The 23,329-nt window shown below is 39.9% G+C and overlaps 1 protein-coding gene across 3 annotated transcripts in view; it reads right to left on the reverse strand.

Moving 5' to 3' along the window:
- The window catches only part of PARVB (parvin beta), a 70,386-nt gene that overhangs the window by 19,636 nt on the left and 27,421 nt on the right, over window positions 1–23,329 (reverse strand). For all 3 annotated transcript variants that reach the window (XM_061472059.1, XM_061472061.1, XM_061472060.1), the window contains exons 3-8: window positions 20,887–20,957; window positions 12,309–12,411; window positions 8,884–9,024; window positions 7,902–8,017; window positions 2,285–2,343; window positions 468–487 (exon numbers count right to left, since the gene is read on the reverse strand). In XM_061472059.1, coding sequence (XP_061328043.1) covers window positions 468–487; window positions 2,285–2,343; window positions 7,902–8,017; window positions 8,884–9,024; window positions 12,309–12,411; window positions 20,887–20,957 — 510 coding nt within the window. The remainder of the gene's footprint in view (window positions 1–467; window positions 488–2,284; window positions 2,344–7,901; window positions 8,018–8,883; window positions 9,025–12,308; window positions 12,412–20,886; window positions 20,958–23,329) is intronic.

Below are 23,329 nucleotides of genomic sequence, written 5' to 3' on the forward strand. Positions count from 1 at the left end.
TCCAGGCTGGACAGAGCCCTGGGTGACATGGTTTAGTGTGAGGTGTGCCTGCCCATGGCAGGAGGGTTGGAAAGGATGTTAAGACTATTCTATGATTCCATATATAAATTAAACAATGTCGTTATGGAGAAGGTGTACTCTAATTCCTGGGTGTTGTAAAGATTTTTACCTGAAATCCACTAACAACAGTACTAGCAAATAATTCCAAATGTAGCATTTTCTCTATCACTTACTTACGAATTAAAGCAAATCAACAGAGACCAGTCTCAAGAGCACAGGTTCTATACTGGATGATCTAGTTCTACCCATTACACTCCAGATCTGTGTGGATAACGAAACCTGTGCCCCCGCAATACATTCCAGCCCCATGGAATTGCTCAATCCATTGTCTTGATCTGCTGATGGAAAACAGACAAGATTTCTGTGCCTGACATGAATAAAAAAAAGTTCAGTCAATTGTTACTTACCAAATCTTCCCATCATCATCCTGCAAGTCAGAGCATTCAAAAATATTGTGTTAGTTCATGAATAATCACTTTGAAAAGACAAGATTGTGGACTTAACGTGCTTTTTCCTGAAGGATGCCGAGGGCTAACCACTCCTACCAAGTCAGGAGACTGAGCACGTCGCAGACCAGACCCAACATGCTGCCAGAATGTCCCCAGCAGACCACCAGTGATGTCAGGGAGATACATTTGAAACTAATGGAAATGGGTAATTATGTTTTACATATAAGTGTGATTTCTTATACATAACTAGTTTTTTGATGAAGAGTGAATGAACAAATGTACTTCAGCGTAGCTTCCAAAAATACAGCCATCACATGCTACACCACACAGCTTAGAAGGAACAATGCTATCTATCTCACTTTAATCTGTTTTCTCTGAAGAAAGAAAACATACATCACACCTGGGTATTATGTAAATAAAACTGGTACATATGAATTATATACACAGCCAATGACATCACCAGACATATCAGATGTTTATCAGCTGGGAATCAGGCCCTGATTTGCACAGAGGAATCTGAAAGTATTCAACAAATGTTGGATTCTGCTGATCCTTGCATTTTCCATAGCTATACTTTATCTGGGTATGCAACACATTAAACAGTAAACCTTTCATATTGTGTAATATTAAATAACTTCATAAAATACGTGTACAAGAACACATGCAAATCTGCAAACATCTTTCTTGCTAAAAAATGTCTAAGCCCCACTCCGCAGATTAGGCCTTACAAACCACATCTTAGGGAGAGGACAAGCTAACTACACTGTTCAAGAGCACAGGAGTAAGTGGAGGAATTTTGGCCCACAGACCTGAGGCAGAGCTCTGATCCTACAAAAAAAACACTATGAGATCTTTAATGTCCACACAGAGATGTTATGATCTCATTTCTGAGTGTTTCCATCTGAATGATCTTCCCTACTGAGTTAGCCACATGGTACTTCATTTATCTTCAAAGTCATGGAAAGCTGAGCCAACTCTACAGGGAGGCAATACACTGATAAAGTGAAGGAGAGAGCATGTAAGCTTTCCTCTTAGAAGAGTTGCCTTCAGGCGAAGGAAAATCTCAGCTTTTATTTCCAGCCAAAGTGCATGTCTAGCCTTCTCCTCATAAAACAGATTGTAAAAACATGAAGCAAAGTAATCTGTTTCAAAAACTGGAGAGGTAAGAGGTTTATGTATTTATTTTTGCTGATCTTTAGTTCTGAGGTACTACAGAAAGCAGAGACCATCTCTCCTTACAATTTTAGCAGGGTATCACTTCAGTTTTGAAAGGCATTTCAAAGAATTGTCTTTTGTCAATTAATTCTTCCCCAAAATATCTACATTAAGACCATTAAGACAAAATATCTATATTAAGACTTCAGCGAGGCAACAACACTAGACAGAAATTGGTGAAGTATCCCTACCCATGGCAGGGGGGTTGGAACTAGATGATCTTAAGGTCCTTTCCAACCCACGTAATTCTGTAATTCTGTGATTCTATATATGGCTACCTCCAGAAGGTGGGGAGGGGGAAAAAGGCCCAGAAAGGCCGCTTCCAGTGAATTATTCAGTTAAAAGTTTCTGTAACAAAAGAACGACAAGAAGACACTTTTTTCTTCTGTAATATATTTCCAGAGACCAAGTTATTTCTATACAGTTAAAAAAGCACCACATTAAGGGAATTTGTTAATTTAGCAAGGGCTGGGGAAGATTAAGTGTCTCTTATGTCTTCATAAATGGTCCCACATCATGCACCACAGACACACTCCAAAGCTAATGTGTTTTGTGCTTACTCTGTCGTAGTCGTCAGCTCCTCTGTAACGTGAGTGGTCTGAAGGAGGCCTTCGCGTTTCTGGAAAGGAAGATGGAGTTAGAAACTGAGACGGCATTAGTAACGGAAAAGCTCATTAGGGGCTCTGCATCATTCAGCATCTTTCAGAATCCCAGAGGGAAAACTGGATAAAGCGTGCTAGCTAAGTTTTGTAGAGGTAGAGGTGAAACAGCTGACATAGGAGGGCTCACTCCCAGAACAGTGGCATTTATCAGGCTGACAGCCAAATGGATGTTTGGGAAATGTGTGCACATATATATATTTGCAGTCAACAAACTCGCTAACAATTCTCCTCCTGAGACAGGAGTCAACATCGTGCCTGGAACACAAATTAAAGAGTTTGTCAACCCTGTCTTAAATTCCCCAAGGGGATTCATTACTGTGATGGTGTCAACTTACAGTCTGACACAATTGGCAGCCTGGCTCTCCAGAGAGGCCTGGAGCTGAAGTAACACCCACGGTTGCCTCCATGCCAGGGCTCTGGTGTGCTGGCAGAGCTCTCCAGGCATGAGGGCAGGTCTCCTAAAACAAGCATGTTACTGAGGCCATCAGCCACATGCCTGTCAGGAACACATCCACTAAGAAAAGGTAGGGAGCATAACAATCCAAACTGGTGATTTCACAATGGACAGTATTTCCCTGTTACTGGGGTTTCTCTCCTTGGGATAATTTCTGAATGAATAAGGAAACTCCTAGCCAATATAAAGTTAGCATGCAGTGAGACTGAGTTTCAAAACAGCTTTAAAGCAGCTTCTGCAGCTCTGTTAAGACACAGCCCCCTGAGATGGGGTCAAATGTTTCCGAGCTTCTCCACAGTTTTGGAGATGTGGCACGTGCCTCTTGGAGGATGGAACTGCTTTTACCAAAGTCAAAAACTCTCTTAACATCTCTATGGGTCCCTTTTATACTACTACCTTCCAAAACTATGGGATACAGCTTTATGCCTGAATGAAGGAATTTCTTCCCTCCCTTCTCTGCATTTAAAATGCTGACACTAAGAGCTCATATCTCAGCAGCCATCTAGGAACCAGGTCTGTCAGAATGACTTACAGCAGGGTTAATAAAGCTGTTAGCTCAGGTACGCAGGGAAACCACGCCCCTCAGGCACAAGCTCCCTGCACAAACGCCATCTCAATCGCTTTCACCATCTGAACCCCAAACAAGAACTTACTAGGGAGAACAGCTTTGAACAGAAATATATCCTTCCCCAGAAGCCATCTAAGAAATAAAACTTGAAATCTAAAAACCCGCAAGAAGAACTCCTGCTCTTCCATCCCCTACTGAACAAATGAAGACAGAGTTGCTTTCTCAAGCCACCTCCCAGGGAGCCTGGCTGAAAGCACTGTGGGAGCTGTTGTCTCCCATCCCTGTGCTGTTAACAGCCCTGTGCCTGAGCTGGGACTTGTGCTGGATACTGTCAGCTGGTCACGTCTTCACAGCCCCTCACTTCCCTATCATGCATACATCTCATCCTGCTGCCCTGAGGGAGCCACGGGAACAGCGCCAGAAAGTTTGGTAAGACAAGCCAGGATGACAGCATGGATGTTAAAATGAGGAAGCATCTGACAGGGCAATGTTTTCTTGCATACAAAACAACGTTGGTTTATTCCATCCCACCACATCTCTGCTTTATTAATACAGGTTTCTGGACCTTCCAGGCACCATGTACCCCAGGGAGAAGATGCTATAAATTGTGAACAAAAACTCAGTAAGTGGTGACTAGTGAATAATGCCTCCAAAACCCTCCATGCCAACACTGACTCCCCAGTAGGTGCAAATGGCAGCATTTCTGTGTAGCCTCCTCTGAGGCAGCTGAGCAGGCTGCTCACACAGCAAGCCTAGGTCCCTTGGCCTTGCAATCCAAAAGCAAATGTCATTCTTTGATAAAACTTTGATTCCTTACACCACTGCTACCAGACACATTTATGCTTCATCTTGCCTTGCCTCTGACCTTTCAGTCTGCAACACCAGACTAAAAGGGAATTACTGTCATAATACCTCACATCTCCTAGCAGCACCAAGGTGGGACATGCTGCCATTTAAATAATGATGAGGAGGAAAGCTAAGTGCAAAAGATAGCAATTCCTGAGCCCTGTAAAAATAACCAGTAGTGAGCCCTAAGAACAATTTTTACACTTACTCCTGAGAATGCTTTTGTTTTCCTGAATTAGGGTATTTGTTCACCATGCAAGTTTATGTTTCAAATATCAGGTAGTAGTTAGTTGGAAGAAAAATCTCAGGATTTTCAGTTCTCACTGGAAGCACACACTGAAACCACAGAGTTCCTCTCCTCCCCCCCCTCAGTAAGGAGGACTGGAACAACAGGCACATGAGTGACACCAATATTGAACCACATATCATCTTAGACTCTTAACTCAGCACTTGGGGTAGCTATTAACAATTTCTTAATTAGAAGATACATCTAACTCTGCCAGAATACTTCATGTGTAACTTGGACTTCATGGACTCTTGGGCTCTTCTGGGTTACAAAATTTTCTATTTCACACAAAAACCAACAAGAAAACCGATTCTGGACATGGATTTCAAAAAGTAACTAGGTTTCAGGAGCTCTACATTTGCAAGGGGCTATCTCATGGTGTAGATTATAAAATAATATAAACAAAAGTGGGAGTTAGTCTTGCAGTTGTTCTGGGTAATACTGGCAGACAGATAGATAGGTAAAGGTTCTTCCTGGCAAGGAAGATAAAGCAGAATGTCCTCTCCAAATAACTGTTTTTAATTAAAATACGGCACCTTAGGAAAGTCTTGGTCTGTCAAGATGCTAAAGGAAAGGAAGAATTTAGGGGAAGGGCAGAATAACCATCATTTCACAGAGATCTACATAAATATTTTCCATGTAACATAGTGCTGTCATAATATTCATATATATATGAATATATTAACATTTGTATTACCTGGCTTTATGGAGCAGAACACTAAAAATTAGAGAAGGAAAAGCATACAACACTTACCCAAGCTAATAAGGTATTCTGCTTGGGCTATGGAAACGCACACAACTTGGCTAAGCAGTAACATGCTCAACCAGTATGACCCTCTTATTTTCATAGTGGAAGCACAGCCTTTCTGGGCAAGAAGCACCTTGTGATCTGCACAGCCTGAGGACAGCTCAACAAAGTTGATGATGATAATCAGAAGTGCCAAAGTCATCCATGAAAGTGAGATTTAACTAGTTTAGAAAATTTCAGTGTGGGTATGCTTTTCACAATACTCCCACAACATCTTGCAAGGTTTTCTTGATACTTCTGCAAAGCTTACAAAGAAGTCACTTAACAAACTGTTGATTAATCCCCTTAAACACATACTGAAGCAAGAAGAGGCATTTAAACTAAAATCTCTCAGAACAGACACTTTATGTTAATTTGATGCAGTCTGACAGAACCCTAATCATTATTGGGATCTGTAATAAGAGATCATTTAACAAGGAATTGATAATAATAATAATCTTCTTAATAGTTTTTTTACTTGGATAAGGAACAATTTTAACCTTATTACCATTCTTCTGTTTGTCATTAGTATAACAAAGGCTAAATAAAATCCATTTAAAGAGATCTCTTACTGAACCAGCATGTAATTTTAGACTAGACAATGAATGCTGAACTACAAAAACTGAATTTACCAAACTATAAGGCCAAGTTATTGTTCCAGAAGAAACATGTTTCAAGTTTATACTGTGCTTGGTTTCCATTTAAATAAGCAAAGCTGAAGAGTTGCAAGCTTTTCCTAACAGTGGGATAGGGGGACTGAAACAAGCCTCCTCTGGCATGCAGCCAGCTGAGGTAGGCTCACAGCCAGCAGCTGCCAAACCATCTCCAGGACTCCAGCCTTGAGGTCCAAGAGCAAGAGCTTACAGGCCCATGAGCTTAAAATAACTCCCACTGTACCACTGCTCTGACACCTTCAGGCACTCCCTTGGGGACACAGGTGTTGCCCTTTTTCTCTTTCTTTCCCTAGTTTCCATCAGCTTTTACTTCATCCTGTCTTCACCTCAGCCTTGTCTAGTTCCAAGATGCAGTGACTCTGGTGAACCAGATGCTCTCAGTAGGTGTCTTCTCTATATGCCTCCAACACAAAAAGATGTTAAAACGCCTTCTCCACAGCCTTACCTTTGCTACGGAGGTGGAGGGTCATAGAGCTTCAACTAAGGACAAGGAAAGGGAAGCTCTACCTCTTTACCTAAGGTTTTTTTTCTGACTTATCAGTTACAGAGGACATGTCACTACTGGGCAGAAGGAGATTTCTAGCACCAGGGTGTCAGAGGACTGTTGACCACCTTATATTTGCATTTTCTTCCTTACTTTTCCAAGACAGTCAAAAGAAATATAAAAATAAATTAGTCTCCTGTTTACATTCATGTTACTTTATACCTAACTCACTGTTCTTAACATGAAAAATTACAGCAACCTGAAAAAGGTTCAAAATCACCTCTTAAAGATAGTACATACATTCACTGTGAGCCAGGGACTATTCATCAATTACACATTTACATCACACTCTGTACCTCTAGAGCATTCAGGCAGGCAGCCTGGAAAACACATTCAAATGTAAAGCAAATGAGGCTTGCCTAATCAACCACCGCGCAACCGCATCTTGGAAGGGGATCCACATTTGCAAAATGGAGTCCAAGATCACTTCTCTTTCCTGTTCTTGAAAGGAAACCTACTGCAGCCTGACAGCTCTAACAGTAAATGGCATGTACAGAAAGCACTTCCACAGCCTGCTGCCAGCTGAGCCTGCCTTGCAACAGCAGCCCTGAGCATCACAGCAAACAGTCATGGCATGATCAGAGTGCCAGCTGGAACAGCTCTGCCTGGTGTTTCAACAGCTGTTGAGAGAAGCTGGGTTCACATGCTACAGACCATACTGCACAGGAGCTTCAGCTGGAATAAAAGGCAACATAAAAAGCAAGAGTACACATGCTCCAAAAGTACAGTCTTTGTAGAGTGAAAGGAAATGGTCAACAACAAGCAGAGAAAGGAATAACCAGAGCAATATCTAAGGCAGGAGGCAAGAACTCAGGGTGCCTTGGGTCAGATCTCTTCTCCATATCTAAGGAAAGCTAACAAAAACACAAGGCTGTGAAAGAAATGATGAAAGTCTATTAGCATGCCAAGGAAAACAATATGTCAAAGTCTGCATGATAAGTCACTGGGGTAAAACATCAGTAAAAGGCTTCCCAGACTAGGGAGATTCTACGTGCTGAAACTCCTTTCTGTGCTGTTTGTGTTTCAATGGCTTCTCTATTAAAAATGCATGGTAAAAATCATTTAAGTGCCAGAAATTGCAGACACACCTCTCTCTTCAACAAAATCCCATCACATATTTTTAGCTTGACATTGCAGTAGCAAATGGTGGTCCCAAACATATTCAAGATACGGTGTTCTGGGGACATTTAAGCACACCAAAAATGCATTCCCAGGACTGCGACTCACTGAATAACTGGGACAAGAATTTTCTAAATTACAAGAGATGTGGGGAATGGATGAGAGCAGCCCAGTACCGCAAAATCAGTGAGAAACAATGACTGTTCTGATCAATTTTTCTTCTGAAGTCATACTCACCCGCACAACAACCACTTGTACAGACACATGTTCAGGCAGTCGAATGGGAGCCCGGAAATGCATTGCCAAAGCTACCAGAAGGTGAAGAATGGAAATCAGATTCTTGCCATGGATTGCTGCAGGGAACAAGATAAACAAAGCAAATAAAAGAATACTGAGGCCTTATTTTAAACAGCTCTGGAAAAAGGCAGGAAAGGCAGTGAAAAATGCCTTTGGTGAACAACGTCGTTTTTTTCTTTTTATCCTTCTTCCTCTTTCTCATAAATTAACAAAGCCTACAATACAATTCTACAGGTAGCAAAGCTTAGATTCAACCCTCCCTTTAAGTAATATGCCTAACTTAAAGAGTCCAAACGCTTCAGCTCCCTCTTGAGTAAATGAAGATGGACAGACCCAACCACTTGCTTTCCATTGCACTGGAGAATACTGGAGTATACTGCTTTTAGCAGACTTTCAAAGTGTTAAGACAAGCTTTCCTGGTTGTAAGAGATGAACCCCACCCACTATCTAGGTAAAGGCACTTCTCAAATTCCATTCTCACTTTTGGACTGTAACATACTTGAACAGAGGGCACCTTCTGCTTGGGCTGTCAGAAGCTGCATCCTTCAGCAGCATGCAGGATCCTTTTATTCACACTGTGGTGGCCTGAAGGATTAGACCACCCTCTAGTACTCGAATGGCTAACATATTTCTCATATATGTAGGGATTCAAACTCAGGGAGCAAACAAAAAACTTTCGAACGAAAGCATATCCTTAAAGAAACAAATTACTTCCACCATTATAGCCACATACATTTGTCCTTAAACAAAGACCATAGAAGAAAGTACCAGTTACAATCCATACATGGGTGTGGTAACAGCCTCTATGCAAATAAACTATTTTAAAGAACACACTGCATCACAGAGAATATGATCAACCTACTGATTATCATACCCTCCTTGCCTGTGAAGCTGAGACAGAAAGCATAACAAGAGTCCTTACAGTCAACATTCCACTTGATTGTCCAGCCATGGGGTCGGAGTAAATCATGGACAGCTTCCAGGACCGTCTGCAACTTCTGTTTCTGACCAATTTCAGATTGCGTCACTTCTGCCACATTGAGTTTACGGTCAGCTAATTTTTCTGTATTCATAAAAAAGCACAACAAGAAGAACATGCAAAATCTGATTAAACAAAGGCCTGGGTGGGAATAACACGCACAGAGCACTGGGCAGAGCTGGGCTCTGCTATAAGTTTTCCAAGGGAATGATTTTCCTCAGAAAGTAGAATAGCTGAAAGCAAGCCTTTCATCAAAGTGTGTCAATTCCAATAAAACCTGTGACAGAAAACTAATAAGGTCTGGCAGAACATGCTCATCCATCAGGTGTCAAAATATATAACAATTTTCAGACAGGCACCAAGTCAGTATTTATTGTACCACCCATTTTCTTTGACTGCTGAAAAGCATTTGGCACAACACAGCCTTCTCTACACAAGGAATCTGCACAGGTTTAATGGACTTTTCTAAAAAAATAAAAAAAAAGAAAAGCTAATTTAGGACAAAAAGGAGGAAATATTGTGTGAACATGTACTTCAGCCTTGTAACATTTATTTCAGGTTGGCTGAAGGTATGAATTTAAGCTAAAGCAAACTTTGCCTCCTCAAACCATCAAGAGTCATAGACTCACATGACCCACAGATTTGTACTGGCTTAGTGGAACTAATTTAAAGAAAGAAGTATGTTGGTACAATCTTGTCATGTTGTTATAACATTGTCACATCAGGGTTGATTATTTCCAAAAATGAACTAATGCAGGAAATTTTGTAAAATGCCATTTCTAAAATCTGAATTCTGTTTCTGTAATATAATTTTTTTGGCCAAAGTCATTCTTCTCTTCCTCTGCACTGTGGCCTTAGCCAAAGACACAAGAACTAAATTTCACCAAAAAAGAAGAAAAAAAAAAAAAAAAAAGGAAGAAAGAGAGCTGAGGTAGGTGGGGTAGAGGCCTCCAGCCACCAGAGCAATGGGAACAGCTGATCTCTTTTCTCCCTCTGCCCTGGAGAAAAAAAAAAAGCCAAACTCACTCTGTTGCTGGGAGTAAGAGGTCAGGACTGGCTGAACTCACTCCAATTATATAATACTAATCCAGACTTTGGAACAAAATACCCCCTCAGCCTACAACAAAACTGTTTTCACAAAATGGGATGGGCATCAACTCTAAAGATTCTTCCAAAAACATTTCAGACTTGTCAAAATCCATTATTCCAATAATGGAACTATTTCTGCTCCTAAATTCAAGAATATGTTTCTTCTGGACCTTTTACCTAGCTGAAGAAGACACATATATCCATTTTTAAAAAATTACAAATACTGAAGTACTTTAATAATTCAAACAGAAAAGATTTGCGAGTTATCAACTCACAAATACTTTGAACATTTTGACTGTTTCTGTCGATCTACAGTAGGAAGTTTTTATCAGTGTCTGAATAGTATTAATGGGAAAAACTTTCATTAGCCAAGATGTCTCCAGGTCTTTCTTAAACTGACTACCAAATCATGCAACTATTATTGTAAATTATTTCAGACGTTTTAAAATAATTGGTCAAGATTAATTTTCTGGTCACGTGTTATGGCTATTCTGAGCCCAGGTTAGCTGCCAGTCAGCAAGCAGAAATTTTCCTTTCACCCTACCATCATGTGTATCAAGCCACTCCAGCCTCTCTGAGCGGCACTACTTGCACCTCAATAAAATGAACTAAACAAGAAGCTCTACCTCAATCAGTCAGACAGCCATTTCCTAATCTCTTACTCCAAATTGCTTCAAAATAATCCCACTGACAAGCTGATCAAGACAGATCTTCTTGAAACACACAAGGAATGCTAACTACTACTTGAAGTTTTAACAACCCTACTTCATTTGCCTTTCCCACAGGCAACAGAAGACTTTCACAACAGAGGGCTGACTTAACTCTAAGGCCTCAAGCATCAGCAGCACCACCACAAGCATGAAGTGCTTTGCCTTCTCCAACAGTGAGACAACAGAATGATGATAGATTCAGTTATTTAAGTCTTGCTGAAGAAACAAAGACGCTACTGAAGAACAACACAAGAATGGGGCCTAGTTGCGATAGTTTCAGGTCAGGAGAGAACCATTTGCCCTCCAGAGGCTCAATAGGAAGAAAATGAGGAAAAGCCATTCCAGCTGGAGTCTCAGGCTGCAAAATATTCATGCCCATCTTTCCACCTGTAAGACAGCTCAAGTCCAACTGAGCCACAGATGTATGTATGTACAACTCCTTCACAGGCAGCGTAAGAAAGCAGTGAAAGCTGAGACAAATGGCTACAGTGAAATGCACTGCTGATGCTGAAACAGCAGTGTCTATGTGTTAAGAAGTACACCTGTATTCATACAAATACTGCTCAGCTAAAATTAACTCTACACCCCTGCTCCCCACCATGTCTGGAGGGCCCCAGCTGCAGTCTGACCACAGAGTGTTAAAAGCACTCTTGTTTTATTTCTTGAGTTATATTTGAGGAGTTTCAATTGTGCACAAAGTTAAATGGTGTTAACCAATTTTAAAAGTTTGTGAGTGTTCACCAAAACACTGCAAACCTTTTTTTAAGGTACATATGCAGAAAATTCAGTAAGCAGCATCTGTTAGCACTAGTGGAATTAGCACCACTAGGTCCTCCTGCCCCACTCTGACACAAACATCCCACATTCCAGCCCACTCTTGAAATCATGTCGTAAGTAAACTGAGAGCAGTCTGACTGTCTCCAAGAAACAGTGTGGAATTACAATGGCACTTGAAGCTTCAAGTCTCTCTGTTTACTAAAAGCACCCCCATAAATCACTGCATCATCATAAGGTCTTCTCTATTGTGTTTCTTGAATGAACACACACATTGCAAAGATGTAAGGGGGTTACAAAATCACAATTGTTTAACTGAGTATATCCTTTCATGAATTATTTGTACATAAGCGCCTGCTGCCATGCATTTTCTTTTCCGTGTTTTTTCCCTTAAAAGTAATTCTCTCAGGACCTCAAAAAAGCGCTCAGCCCAAGAGCTTTCAGAAGCAAATTATGCAGACAAAATTTTGGACCACATGGCTTCTTCTTGGTTCCCCACTGTAAACACAAATCTCTTCACCTTTGTTCTGCCATCGCTTCATCTTTTTTCAGCTGTCTGGACTATATTCAGTCCATGAAAAAAAATACCTAGGAATCATCTGGATTTCCTTCCCTTTCAGCAGACAGCCTGAGAAGAACAGATGGAGAAGCTGACAGTGTAGCTATCAGTGACACAAACTATACTTGGTAAGATGGCAAGTTACTGCACAGACCTGCTGCTGTCTTCAGCTTTGAAAGAGATAAACTTTGGGCCCCTTCCAGTCTTTGAGGCTGCCTTCTCTTGTGTGAACTCACCTAGCAGCTTTTGCAGCACCTGTCCATCATAAAGGTCCTCTTCAAGCTGTTTGACAATGATTCTCTCCTCCACCAGCACATCATTAATCCAGTCAATTAGAACCTGAAAATACAGAAAGAGGAGGCAGATGTCTAAAAGTCATTGAAATGTGTTCCTTCCATTCAAAGCAGTAATCAGGAATATAAAACAGAGCCAGACTAACCATATTATTGTATTTCCAAGCTACAGAGAAATAATACAAAGAGATGCTTTTGCGCTACTGTTTTTAATTTGGGTCTTGAGGCATTGCAATTTTAACGCCCTCTATTTTTCCTCATTAAAATGTCTCTAGACTGCACCAATCCTAAAGCAAGTAGCAACTAGCAGCTCTACAATAATAACATTTACTAGTATCTATGTCTCTAGGTCTTATCTCTTTTACAGGAGCAGTAGACCTGCCAATAGATGACAACAGTCCCGTGCTCCCACCATGACCTCTAGCCTGAATGGACATGAGTGGGGTCCCAGAAAGAATAGCTTCAAAAGGGAAAAGAGTGAATGCTCCTACTAACAGGAGTTAAACAGACCCACCAGCTAGATCCCTGCCATAAGATAAGGCATTTTATCTTAAACTACTGCAAAATATGGAAGTCTGGAATTAAAATTTTGGTCAAGTGGGCCTGATAACCATTCAACAACATATATATTAGTCCCCATATGCTGATTACTGTAACTATAAAAAACAATCACCTGCAAAATAGGAAGGAACGTAAAGAACCTTTAAAAAGAAAAGGAACTGAGTTAAGTTTTCCAGGTGCCAAAGATAACAATTTCCAAACAGTTACAGGAAAAACAGCCTTGACTGTTTAAAGTTGGCAGTAATGCTTTCCTCCAATTTATTATTTGGAAAATTAAATTACTTTTGCAAAAATACTATGGTTCTGTGTTAAATCCTGCTAAATCCTTGTTCCTGTAAGAGTAATGCAATCACGGACATGCAAAATCCATTCACTAGAGCTACCTAAAGCAATAAGCCTAGGTTAAAAATTCTACATTTTTTATTTCATATAAATTTGTGCATTCTTTAAATTCACTTTCTGATTAGATCCCACGCTTCTGCCTCTTATCAGCAGTCACGATGACTAAGAAAGTTTTGGGGTTTTAATATACAAGAGATTGTGAAACAAAAGCAGATAAAGAAAATACAGATGGGCTGTATTTTCACACCCACCTTGGCAATCCTGGGAAACACAAGCATTCGAATATGTTGGTCACAATGTAATTCAGTCTGGCTACTGAGGTTCATTGAATATACAAACCTCGAGTAAGTTTTGCTAGGCTTAGTGTCCACAAAGAAGTTTACAATCCAAACATGAAATAATACTGCTTCATGTATCTCTAATCTGTATCTTCAGTACTTCCATAAGTATGCTGAAAAGGTACAGGGCTGAAACTCAGCACTAAAAATACTGCAAGTAAGTGGCAAATTTTAGCTGGGAAATATGGCAAGTCATGGAAAGTAAGGATCAGTATTTACATACTCACATGCGTAAATCACTTTTACATACTAATGTATGTAAATACATGTAAATATATATTTACATACTCATGTATGTAAATCACTTTTGCCCTATACGCTGACAAAGAATTAAAAATCTCAGTAATAAAAATTACTCCTCTAAAGGGCTTTCTTCCAAAATAAAGCTTTTCTGGTGAGTTATTCACCAGTCAATACCAGCTGCTTGTAATAAAGCTGGTCTTCCCTAGAGCAGGCAAAGGCACAGTGTAGAAGCTATCTGAAAACAGATCTGGATATACACAGATGTGCTCTGCACCAGTATTACTGCCCCTGGTAACCATCTTGCTTCTACGTTACACAGGCAGATAGATAGATAGATAGACAGACAGATACACAGACAGATACATATATCACATGGGCAGAGAAAAGTGTCAAGACAATTGCTCTTCCTGCATTTCATCCTCTAGCAGTTCTCAGAATGCCTCTTCAGAAGCCTCTGGACCATGTAAACTCTCCCTGCCCAGTCATTCTCCTCTAGGTTTAAAGCTAGGGTTTTCCAAAAATTGTAACATGTTGGCTACCATCTGGCACAGGGCATCAAACCTTTGGGTTTCCTTTGAAAACCCCAACCAAAATTAGCTCATCAGAGGTTATAGCCAGCAAAAGTTAAATGCAAGAAGATGCAGCCTAAATAAAACAGTCAACAGAGCTCTGCCCTGAAGGTGGGAACCATGAGCACATTTGGAGAGAAAATTCCAATCAGTTATTCTTGTCTCTTTCAATCCTTTTCATGGGGTAGAAGAATGTTTATGGTGAAGGGCTGGAGAGAGACATTAGACAAGTTAGTGAAGGATTACCACAGCTGGAAGACAATAAGAAAAGGGATACCATCTTTCACCTTGAAAATTGTCCACCAGTGGTACAGAAAAGTGAGTCTCTAAGGTAACTGCCCAATTCCAGAATTATACAAGTCTGACACACAGACACCAACAGAAAAACAACTGAAAAAATCAAAGTCATAGAAGACTTAGGTCTTCCATGAGAATTACAGAGCAGACTTCCAAAAATTATCTGAAGTTCAGCTGAAATTATAATTTTATAATGAGATTCCACTATAGCCCCTCTAGGAAGAGGCCTGATTTCCAGAAGTCCTCAGAAACTTTGTTAAAGAAAGACTCAGATTGCTAAACTGTGTCTAAAAACAAAATACATTTGAAACCATTAATAAATGTTTTATTTTGCCTGTCCTGTGCTGTATGGTATTGAAGTCAGAATCTAGAAAATGCCAAGGAATTAGAAAGAAAAATCTGGAAGCACCTCCTAATGTAGGAGCCAACATCCCATTTCCAAGAGTGTAGATGTACAGGAATCACAAAGAGGCTTTGGGTACAGGGTATTTAAGAAGGAAACACACTATGCGTTACTTAAATGTTTCAGAGAAATTTAGCACTGGAAAACTTTTGGGAAAAAAAGGACAAAACATAAAAGAGATACAAATCAAACAAGATCTAGCCACAGTTATTTTATTATTTTAATAGTTCAGCACCTGAGTGAGAGAAAAATATCCCAAAGAACATTCTAGCTTTTTGGTACTCAGACTACAACTCTAGCTCTGCTAGAAAAGACTAATTTGAGATTTATATTTAAAAAATAAATAAGACTCAAGTGGGTTTTGTTTTGTAGGGTTTTTTTCTTAACAGCCCTTGTACAAGCCCCTGAAGACTGACAAGTACTGTAATTAAAATACAACCTGCCAAACCTCCAAAATCTGCTGTCTCACCTCTTGGCTTCCTGGTTACGGCTTACTTAGAAACCTGGAAACATCTTTCTGCACACGATTCTTATCTTTTTTTTTTTTTTTTTTTAATTTTACAAGGGAACTAAAGAACTGTAATGCTTATTGAAATGACAAACATGCAGAAATACGCTCTCTCTACTCACAGAAAGTCAGGTCTCTGATTCTTTGTAGTTGCTCCTTCGTGCAAAGACTGAAGCAAAAAATATTCAATTACCTGAATGGCTAAAAAATTAAACAGCCTGATACAGGCACAGAGTACATGCAGACAAGTTGCAGAGAGCTCTTCCTGTACATGAAAACATACTTGACTTCGACCTGCCTGGTCTCACGCTCCTGTCCTCATTCCTTTAGTTCTGTGCCTGCGCTTCGTACATCTGCATTTCAATACTGCCTTTTAAGCTTGGGATACATTTGCTGCATTAAATAACAGGTGTAAAAAACAATGGAGGATTGAGGAAGTGCTCTATTGCAAAGCCTGTTCTCCCAGTGTCAGCCCTAACACCATGCCTCTCCTTATGCACAATGGCTGGTGAAGCTACCACAAGAGATCACATGTAGCTAACAATCTTCAATGTACCTTAGACTCGTTTTCTTGTTCAGTGCTTCAGACTACAAAGCAGCATGCAGGTACATGGAAATGTTTGTTACAGCACTTAATCTGTCATATATTTCATGAAAAGCTGCTTTTCTTACCATTTTCTTTACTTTTCTATAGTATAGGGGATTAGCAGCATCATTTTAAAACTCTGACACAATATCCACGTGTCCTCAAAACCACACCTGTCCTTTCAAGCATATCCATCCATACTCATATAAAACATCTCTGAACTGCGTCAAATGCTCAGACACATGCATTTGTAGTTGAAAAATTTCCAGTGGTGCTTTAAATTCTGACACATCGATTTATCATATCACTTTTAGGGCAAATGTATATGTCTGCTCAAATGAGCCATGTTGCATTATTAAACACTGAGCTGAAAACTGAAATTCACCATGAGGCAGACAGCTGAAACAGGAGTGCTAGAAATCATGAAGGAAAAATGAGTCTGCCTGTTCAACTTAGGGTTTTTTTTTTTCAGTTCATGCAACATCAAACTTCCCCACCTCAGTGAAGGGATTTTGCTCTGCTTCCATGTTAGTGAGGCACATTCAAAGTTAACCTGCAGAGTTCAAAGGTGTAATCACCCCACAGTCACCACTGTTCAGTAATGAACAAAATGAAAAACAAAATACATTAACACATCTGGCCCAATGGGAAAACAGGAAGCCCAGTCACCAGAAGCAGCAAAGAAAGAAAACCCTGATTTCCATGACCTTTTTACCCCTGACTTCTGGGAAAATTAGGAGGCAGAGATCAAAGGTATGAAAGCTTAACTGGCTTCAGGGTTGAGCATGGAAATTAATATTAAAGATTCATAATCCAGCCTAGAATCCACTGACTAAGCACAAAGCACTGGCAGCCTGTAAACAAAGAGAAGGCTTCTCGTTTTCAAAAGCAGACCACAGAGCATTTAGGAAGCACACTTTCACATTGAAACCTTACCAATACGACAGTGGCTTTATTTTTGTTTCCTGTTTGCCACAGTAAATTTAAAAAAGCCATAAAATTAAACACGGAAAAAGGCAATAATTTCTACAACAGTGAATGACTTTACCACAAAATAAGCATATTTATGCATTTCAGGCAGTATCTAGACCAGCAGTGTTTGGATCTGCATTAAGTTTAGATGAGGCTTTAAAAGCCAAAAGTTGTTGCAGTGTCACCTGATCTTACGGAAGTCCCTACAGGGAGGGAAAGCATCCTGCAACTATGACTTGCTCCCTTTCATCAGGCAAGGTGCTTTCAGATGGGACCCAATTCCTACAAGCTGCTGTTCTAAAATTTTTGATTCAATTAATAAAAGCTCTTCTTCAGACTTTTCCTACCAAAATACATTAGAAAACCCTAGAAAATCTGACACTTCAGTGAAATGTTAAAATATATTTTCAAAGTCTCTGGCTAAATTCCTACAGCCTATTAACCATAATTATGTTTAGGATGACAACCAGCAACAAAGCCTTTGAAACTTTCACCTGTCAGCCATATCTGAACCATAAAGGGGGGGGGGGAAACATACATGAACAATGAGGAAAGGACACACAGATCAGCCTCCTTTTATTAAGTATTCAAAAGAGAGCTAGAAGGAAGTCCAAACACTTTCTAAAACTACTGACATGAACCAACCAAGGGAGCTTTCTATATTACTAGAAACTGAATTTTAAACAGATTCGCACTAACATATAGACTGGAAACCTGACTCTGAAGTATACAAGAAAAAGCAATAAGTCACGAGATACTTCTGTATCCAGCCACAAAAGAGCTCAAATAATTCAGATGCTTACTTTAAGTAAGTTGTTCACTTGTCACTTAGCAAATATTGGGCAATGAGTGAAAGAAGCTCACACATTTCAGACATCAGAATTAAGAGATTTTATGAGTAAATTATTTTTATAGATAGATAGATAGATAGATAGATAGACAGACAGATAAAATGATAACTCATCTCTTTTTTCCTGATCTGAATTTTCACTTTAGGTCTGCTTGGCCATGTACCAAACTGTGTTTGCTTACACACAGAGCAGGAGAAGTAAGGCAAAAAAGGCTTCCATCCACAGAGGGAACTTTGTTGAACACTTCATACTGACAAATTGTGGTCAACTATTTTTAGAATACCATCAGTGATGATAAAAAACAACGCTCTGAGGCATAATTCTAGTTCCTAATGATGTTCATGTGTGGAAGAGGATTTAAAGCACATATTTTAGCATCCCAAACTAAGCAGCCTTCAAGAAAGGAATTCACCATATATTTGCTTTCATAAGAGTGAGAAATGAGGCTTTTTATTGTTTGGGATTTTTTTTCCTGTTGGTCCCTCCATGTTACCACAATGCTACACAATCTGTCACTCCAGAGTTACAACAGCTCTTTCAAAATTACTCCGAAACACTCACATAAGCTTGCACTGATCAATCACTATGCATAGAATTCCTATGGCATGAGGCTAAGAGAAATTAAAACAGTATTTTGTGGAGACAAAGAGATATTCAAGCAGTGTCAGCAACAGATATCTCTGCTGCTGCTTTGCACTGGGACCCATTTACCCAACTGCATATGACTGACAAAACAGAAACACTCAAAATCAATGATGGCAAACCACTGGCACGTCTAACTCTGGTGCTGAAAGAGTTTTGGGCTGGCACCAATGAAACTAAGTCATGCTGCCAAATTTCAAAAGCATGAGGCTCTGTTGCTGCTATTGACACATTCCTCTCTCAGAGAAAAGAGAGAACCAATTTGAACTATAAAAACTTCCATCTATTCAGCTCCTCACTCCTTCCTAGTCCATGGAGATCTTTCATTTCAAGCTCTGTGGGGCAGAGAGTCTTTTCTGCTGGCCGCTGCTGTATAGCACTTAGCACACCTAATTCTCATCCAGCATTGGGGCTCTTGGAAAACGTCATTAACCACCGAACAACAGAAAAGAAGGAATAAATTTCTCAATTTTTTGCATTATCCAAACTCTGTGGCATAAAATAGGCTTTGCCAACTTAATTCAAACCTCTCCCTGTGTTACAGATTCACACCAACACAGTGTTAAATATTTCTCTACCTGAATTTCTGTAAAAACTTGCAGCTGCTGAGAGGTATACATATGATTAGCAGTTACCTGGATTACATAATTTCCAAGTAGGAACTCTGCAGAACATGTTTCTTGAGGATGATCCCAAGGATCCAGTTACACACTGTTCCCTACCCCATCTGCTCCCGTTCAATTGATGATACCTTTCTCTTTATGCAAGTGCAAACTGGTGTAGCAAACCAGGGCCTGATTCTGCACTGAAAGCACTTGGACACATTCTCAAGTGCTGCTCTTGCCTCAATTTTCCTTCCTCCTGAAGTTATAACCTTGCTAGACTATGCACCGAAGGAAGACCCACTAACTCACATTAAATTAAATTCAATAGCAAAATTCCCAATTTAAACACAGTTCTAGTATCAGTATCAAGTCCAGATATATCTAGAGAGCATCTGGTTCCTTCACTGCAATAACTCTAGTTCAGCTGAATCACTTATGATAATATCGCTGTTCCACTAGCAAAGAAACCACAATACATATTGAAAGAGTAGTGAAAGACCATTATACCTGGATTTAGGAGCTAACAAAGAAAGAACATGCAAATTCACTTAATTTAAAACCACAATGTATTCCAGGTAAATTAGAATAACAAAGAAATATGAGCACAGCTCCTTGCTGAAGTTAGTTTGATGTGGTTTTGTAATCCTAAACATGTTACTACAGCGTTGATAACAGATCAAAGGGCTTGTTTTAAAGATGTACCAGGTGAGAGGTATGCTGAGGTGTTGTGTGAATCATAGACATGTGCCAGGGTGCACAAGGTTTCTTCAAAGCAATGTGCCACAGCCCGACCCCTATCTGGAGACAGTATACACTACCCAAAGTTTTCAGGCCCATCCAGCTGCACTGTTGTTTCTAACAAAAGTATGTTTTAAAAATAATTTCAAAACAATAAAGAGGAAGTGTAGAGAGAAGTATAACACAAGCACAAACACTTCTTGGAAAGAGATCCCATTTGTTCAGAATTGCCATCTCTTTTCTTCCTGCTCAAGTTTTCACTATGTTAACCTCAAAAACATACTGCATAGAAAAGGTTCTCCTAAACACTAGTCCCTCAGGATCAAATTCTCCATTATGCCTGGCAGAAACTATGAGGGCTGCTGAGGCAGGAAGCCACACTTCAGATCAGCACAGCTGGAACACCATTATCAACACCTTGGACATGTGTCTCCTGTGGCAACAGAGATTCAAGACAATCTGCACACAGGCAAACCAAGGACTTGTTTTTACAAAAACCTCACAACAGAATACAGGGCAAAAAGAATCTCAGTGCCAACTTTCCTGTAACACCAGAGGTCTCCTCGCTGTCCCCTACCATGCCCTTGCTCATTCCAGACTCATTCCTTCTCCTGAAATCTCACCAATGCTTTCCAAAGCTTATTCCCTGTTTTCATCAACAGAAGAAACCTAAGTTTATGAGCACTCTGATATTCTGCTTTTTCTTGTTACACGCGTTACTTTTAGCCTTATCTTGTTGATGACCTCAGTTTTCATAGATACACTTCAGTAGCAAGTTGTAATTCCTCAACTGCATTCTTGGTAACCAGCTTCTAAATGACTCTGGCTCGCTAGTTTTGAAGAAGAATAAAACAGTGATTTCTTACCTTGATCAGCTCTTTGAACTTGGGCTCTTCTTTCGAGTTAGGATCAATCATAGTGCGTTCCTCATTCTCCTCTGTCCAAGTAAAATGGGAAACTTTAGTGATACCCACTTCGAATGTACACTGCTGAAATACTGCAACAATTGCTAATAAAGTAGCCTGTCAGCTGATCAGAAGATTGCAGTGCCTAGTCATCATCTTAGCAAACAATGTTCAAAGTGTTAGACACTGTTAAAAGTTACACAGAAAGATAACTTCCCTAAAATAAGGCTGTTTCCACTGAACTTCCCCAGCTCAGACCCTACTGAAGGCAGAATACTTCAGGATAATTATTGTCCTCTATACCCTGTGAGGCATGTTCATATTAACATGCCAAAAAGTGCAGTCAACTGCTTTTCTCCTCCTCAATTTGTATTTAATTTCTATTTGAAAATACCTGTCCCAAATGACACCATCATGAATCTTATGGTACTACACTCAGTGTAACGCTTTGGCAGACAGTCTGTGCCTCTGCCCTCTGCTTTCTCTGAAACTTCCACATGCAACCCTGAGTGCATGAATTCTTTAGCCTCTGGTTGAGCTGTAGAATTAAAACTACCCCAGTTTATATCAGCTGTATTTGTGCATGGGGGATGAACATAAAATAAATCTCAGGTGTAAGGTCTTCTATTTCTTCTGTTGCTGGGAGATGAAGAGGTGTGAGAGATGTTCTCCATTGGCCAACAGAACAACCACAAGAGGCATGAATATAAAGATTAATTTTTAGAAGTGATGATTTGATACAGAATTGTTGATAGCAAAATCAACTTGATCTAAGGCTCTGGCACAAACAGCCTCTGGCACAACTACCTTTACAACAGCACATACAGACATGTGCATCATGTACGTGCTTATACGCTACCATACATATGGATATCAGAAGCACAAGGAGCAAGTCTCATATTTTAAATTCTGGTGCTTGCTTTCAAGTAGCAGACCTCTGCCTACACCTTTCTTTTTAGCTCCTTTAGTAGCCAAGTGGTATCTGTGATCTAGGTTAGATCTGCTTCTTTCAGTGTAAAGCAAACCCTAGCTACTACACAACAGGAACATACAGATGCGTGACATACAGATGCCACAGCTACAAGAGGAGATCCACATCTCTTGAGCTAAAATAGTTATACATAAATCTTACGGATTCGATAGGAATCCTATTTTCCTACTGGTTTCTCAATTCCTTCCAGCATGACAACAAAGGAGGGGTTTCGGTATGACCATTGGTCAGGCCATTGCCACACTGCAGAGAGGAACCCTTTAAAAACCTGACAATGACCAGACTACAGTGACTTCCTATTGCAGTGCTTCACTTCACTGCTGTCAGACGTGAAACATAACACTTGCACATCCTAGACACAAGACAGACTATACCATCTAACTGGTTACCTTAGACTTCATAGTATTTTCCAGGGCCCCTTATCTTTATTAAAAAAATAAGACCCTGCTATCTGAATATACTTGACAAATTTCCAGAAACTATGAGAAATGTGAATTCTTTTGCTATTTTATTTTCCTTTACTTCCTCATTACTGTCTAGGATGAGTCAGGCAGTCTAATTGTAAGGAATTAACACCCACTACATACCCAAAATACACTAACAAACCCTGAATAAGATTTGACCCATAATGTTCTTTGCTTAAGGTTCACTGGTGGTCATGTCTTTCATGAGAGGCCTTTAGGAGTGGTCCTGCATCTTCTAAAGTCATACATGGCTTTAGTGGTACCCAAAAGGTATAACTGGAGACACTCCTGATCCACACAATCAATACTTTGCCCACTTCCCAGAAGAACAGTACTTTGCATTTCCTACTCATTTTCTAATGAGAAAATCTAAATGACTAACTCTTCTTGATTTTACTTAACTGTTTTATTATTTGTCTTCATGACAGTTTGCTTCAACTAATTCCAGGAAAGAAATGATTTATTCCAACAATATTTAACCACTTTTTATTATTAAAATATGCTGCTGCTCTTATAGGGATACAGGGAGATGGAGAGAATAGGAATTTGAATACTTACCTTCTTTCTATAAAGCACTGCTTGTTTTACATACTTCTATCTGCATTACATTTAATTACTGTTTTCAGCAGCCTAAATGCTCATCTGTTCATCCAATATCAGGTTCCATTTTGCTACACTGCCACTTACAAAGTGACAGCAGTAACCCAAGTAGGAACATGGCATCCACTAGTTCAGAGTAGTATGAGCGTTGAGACAAGACAGTCTCAGGAACCACAACACATACTTCTACGGGCTTTCTGTAGGTTTGTCCTTCTGTACTTCAGTTCCCTATCTAAAGAGAGAGAGGGAAAAGACACCACTTCCTCCCTAAAGAAGGATGTCTGAGATGCACTTGGCCAATGAGTTAATGGAACTGAATCTTAAGCAGAAAAATTCAGCAGTATTTTCC

This window comes from Pezoporus flaviventris, unplaced genomic scaffold, assembly GCF_033815535.1.
Source record: "Pezoporus flaviventris isolate CSIRO_AGI_PZ_B2104156 unplaced genomic scaffold, CSIRO_AGI_Pfla_v1 ptg000070l, whole genome shotgun sequence".
Classification (NCBI taxonomy): Eukaryota; Metazoa; Chordata; class Aves; order Psittaciformes; family Psittacidae; genus Pezoporus; species Pezoporus flaviventris.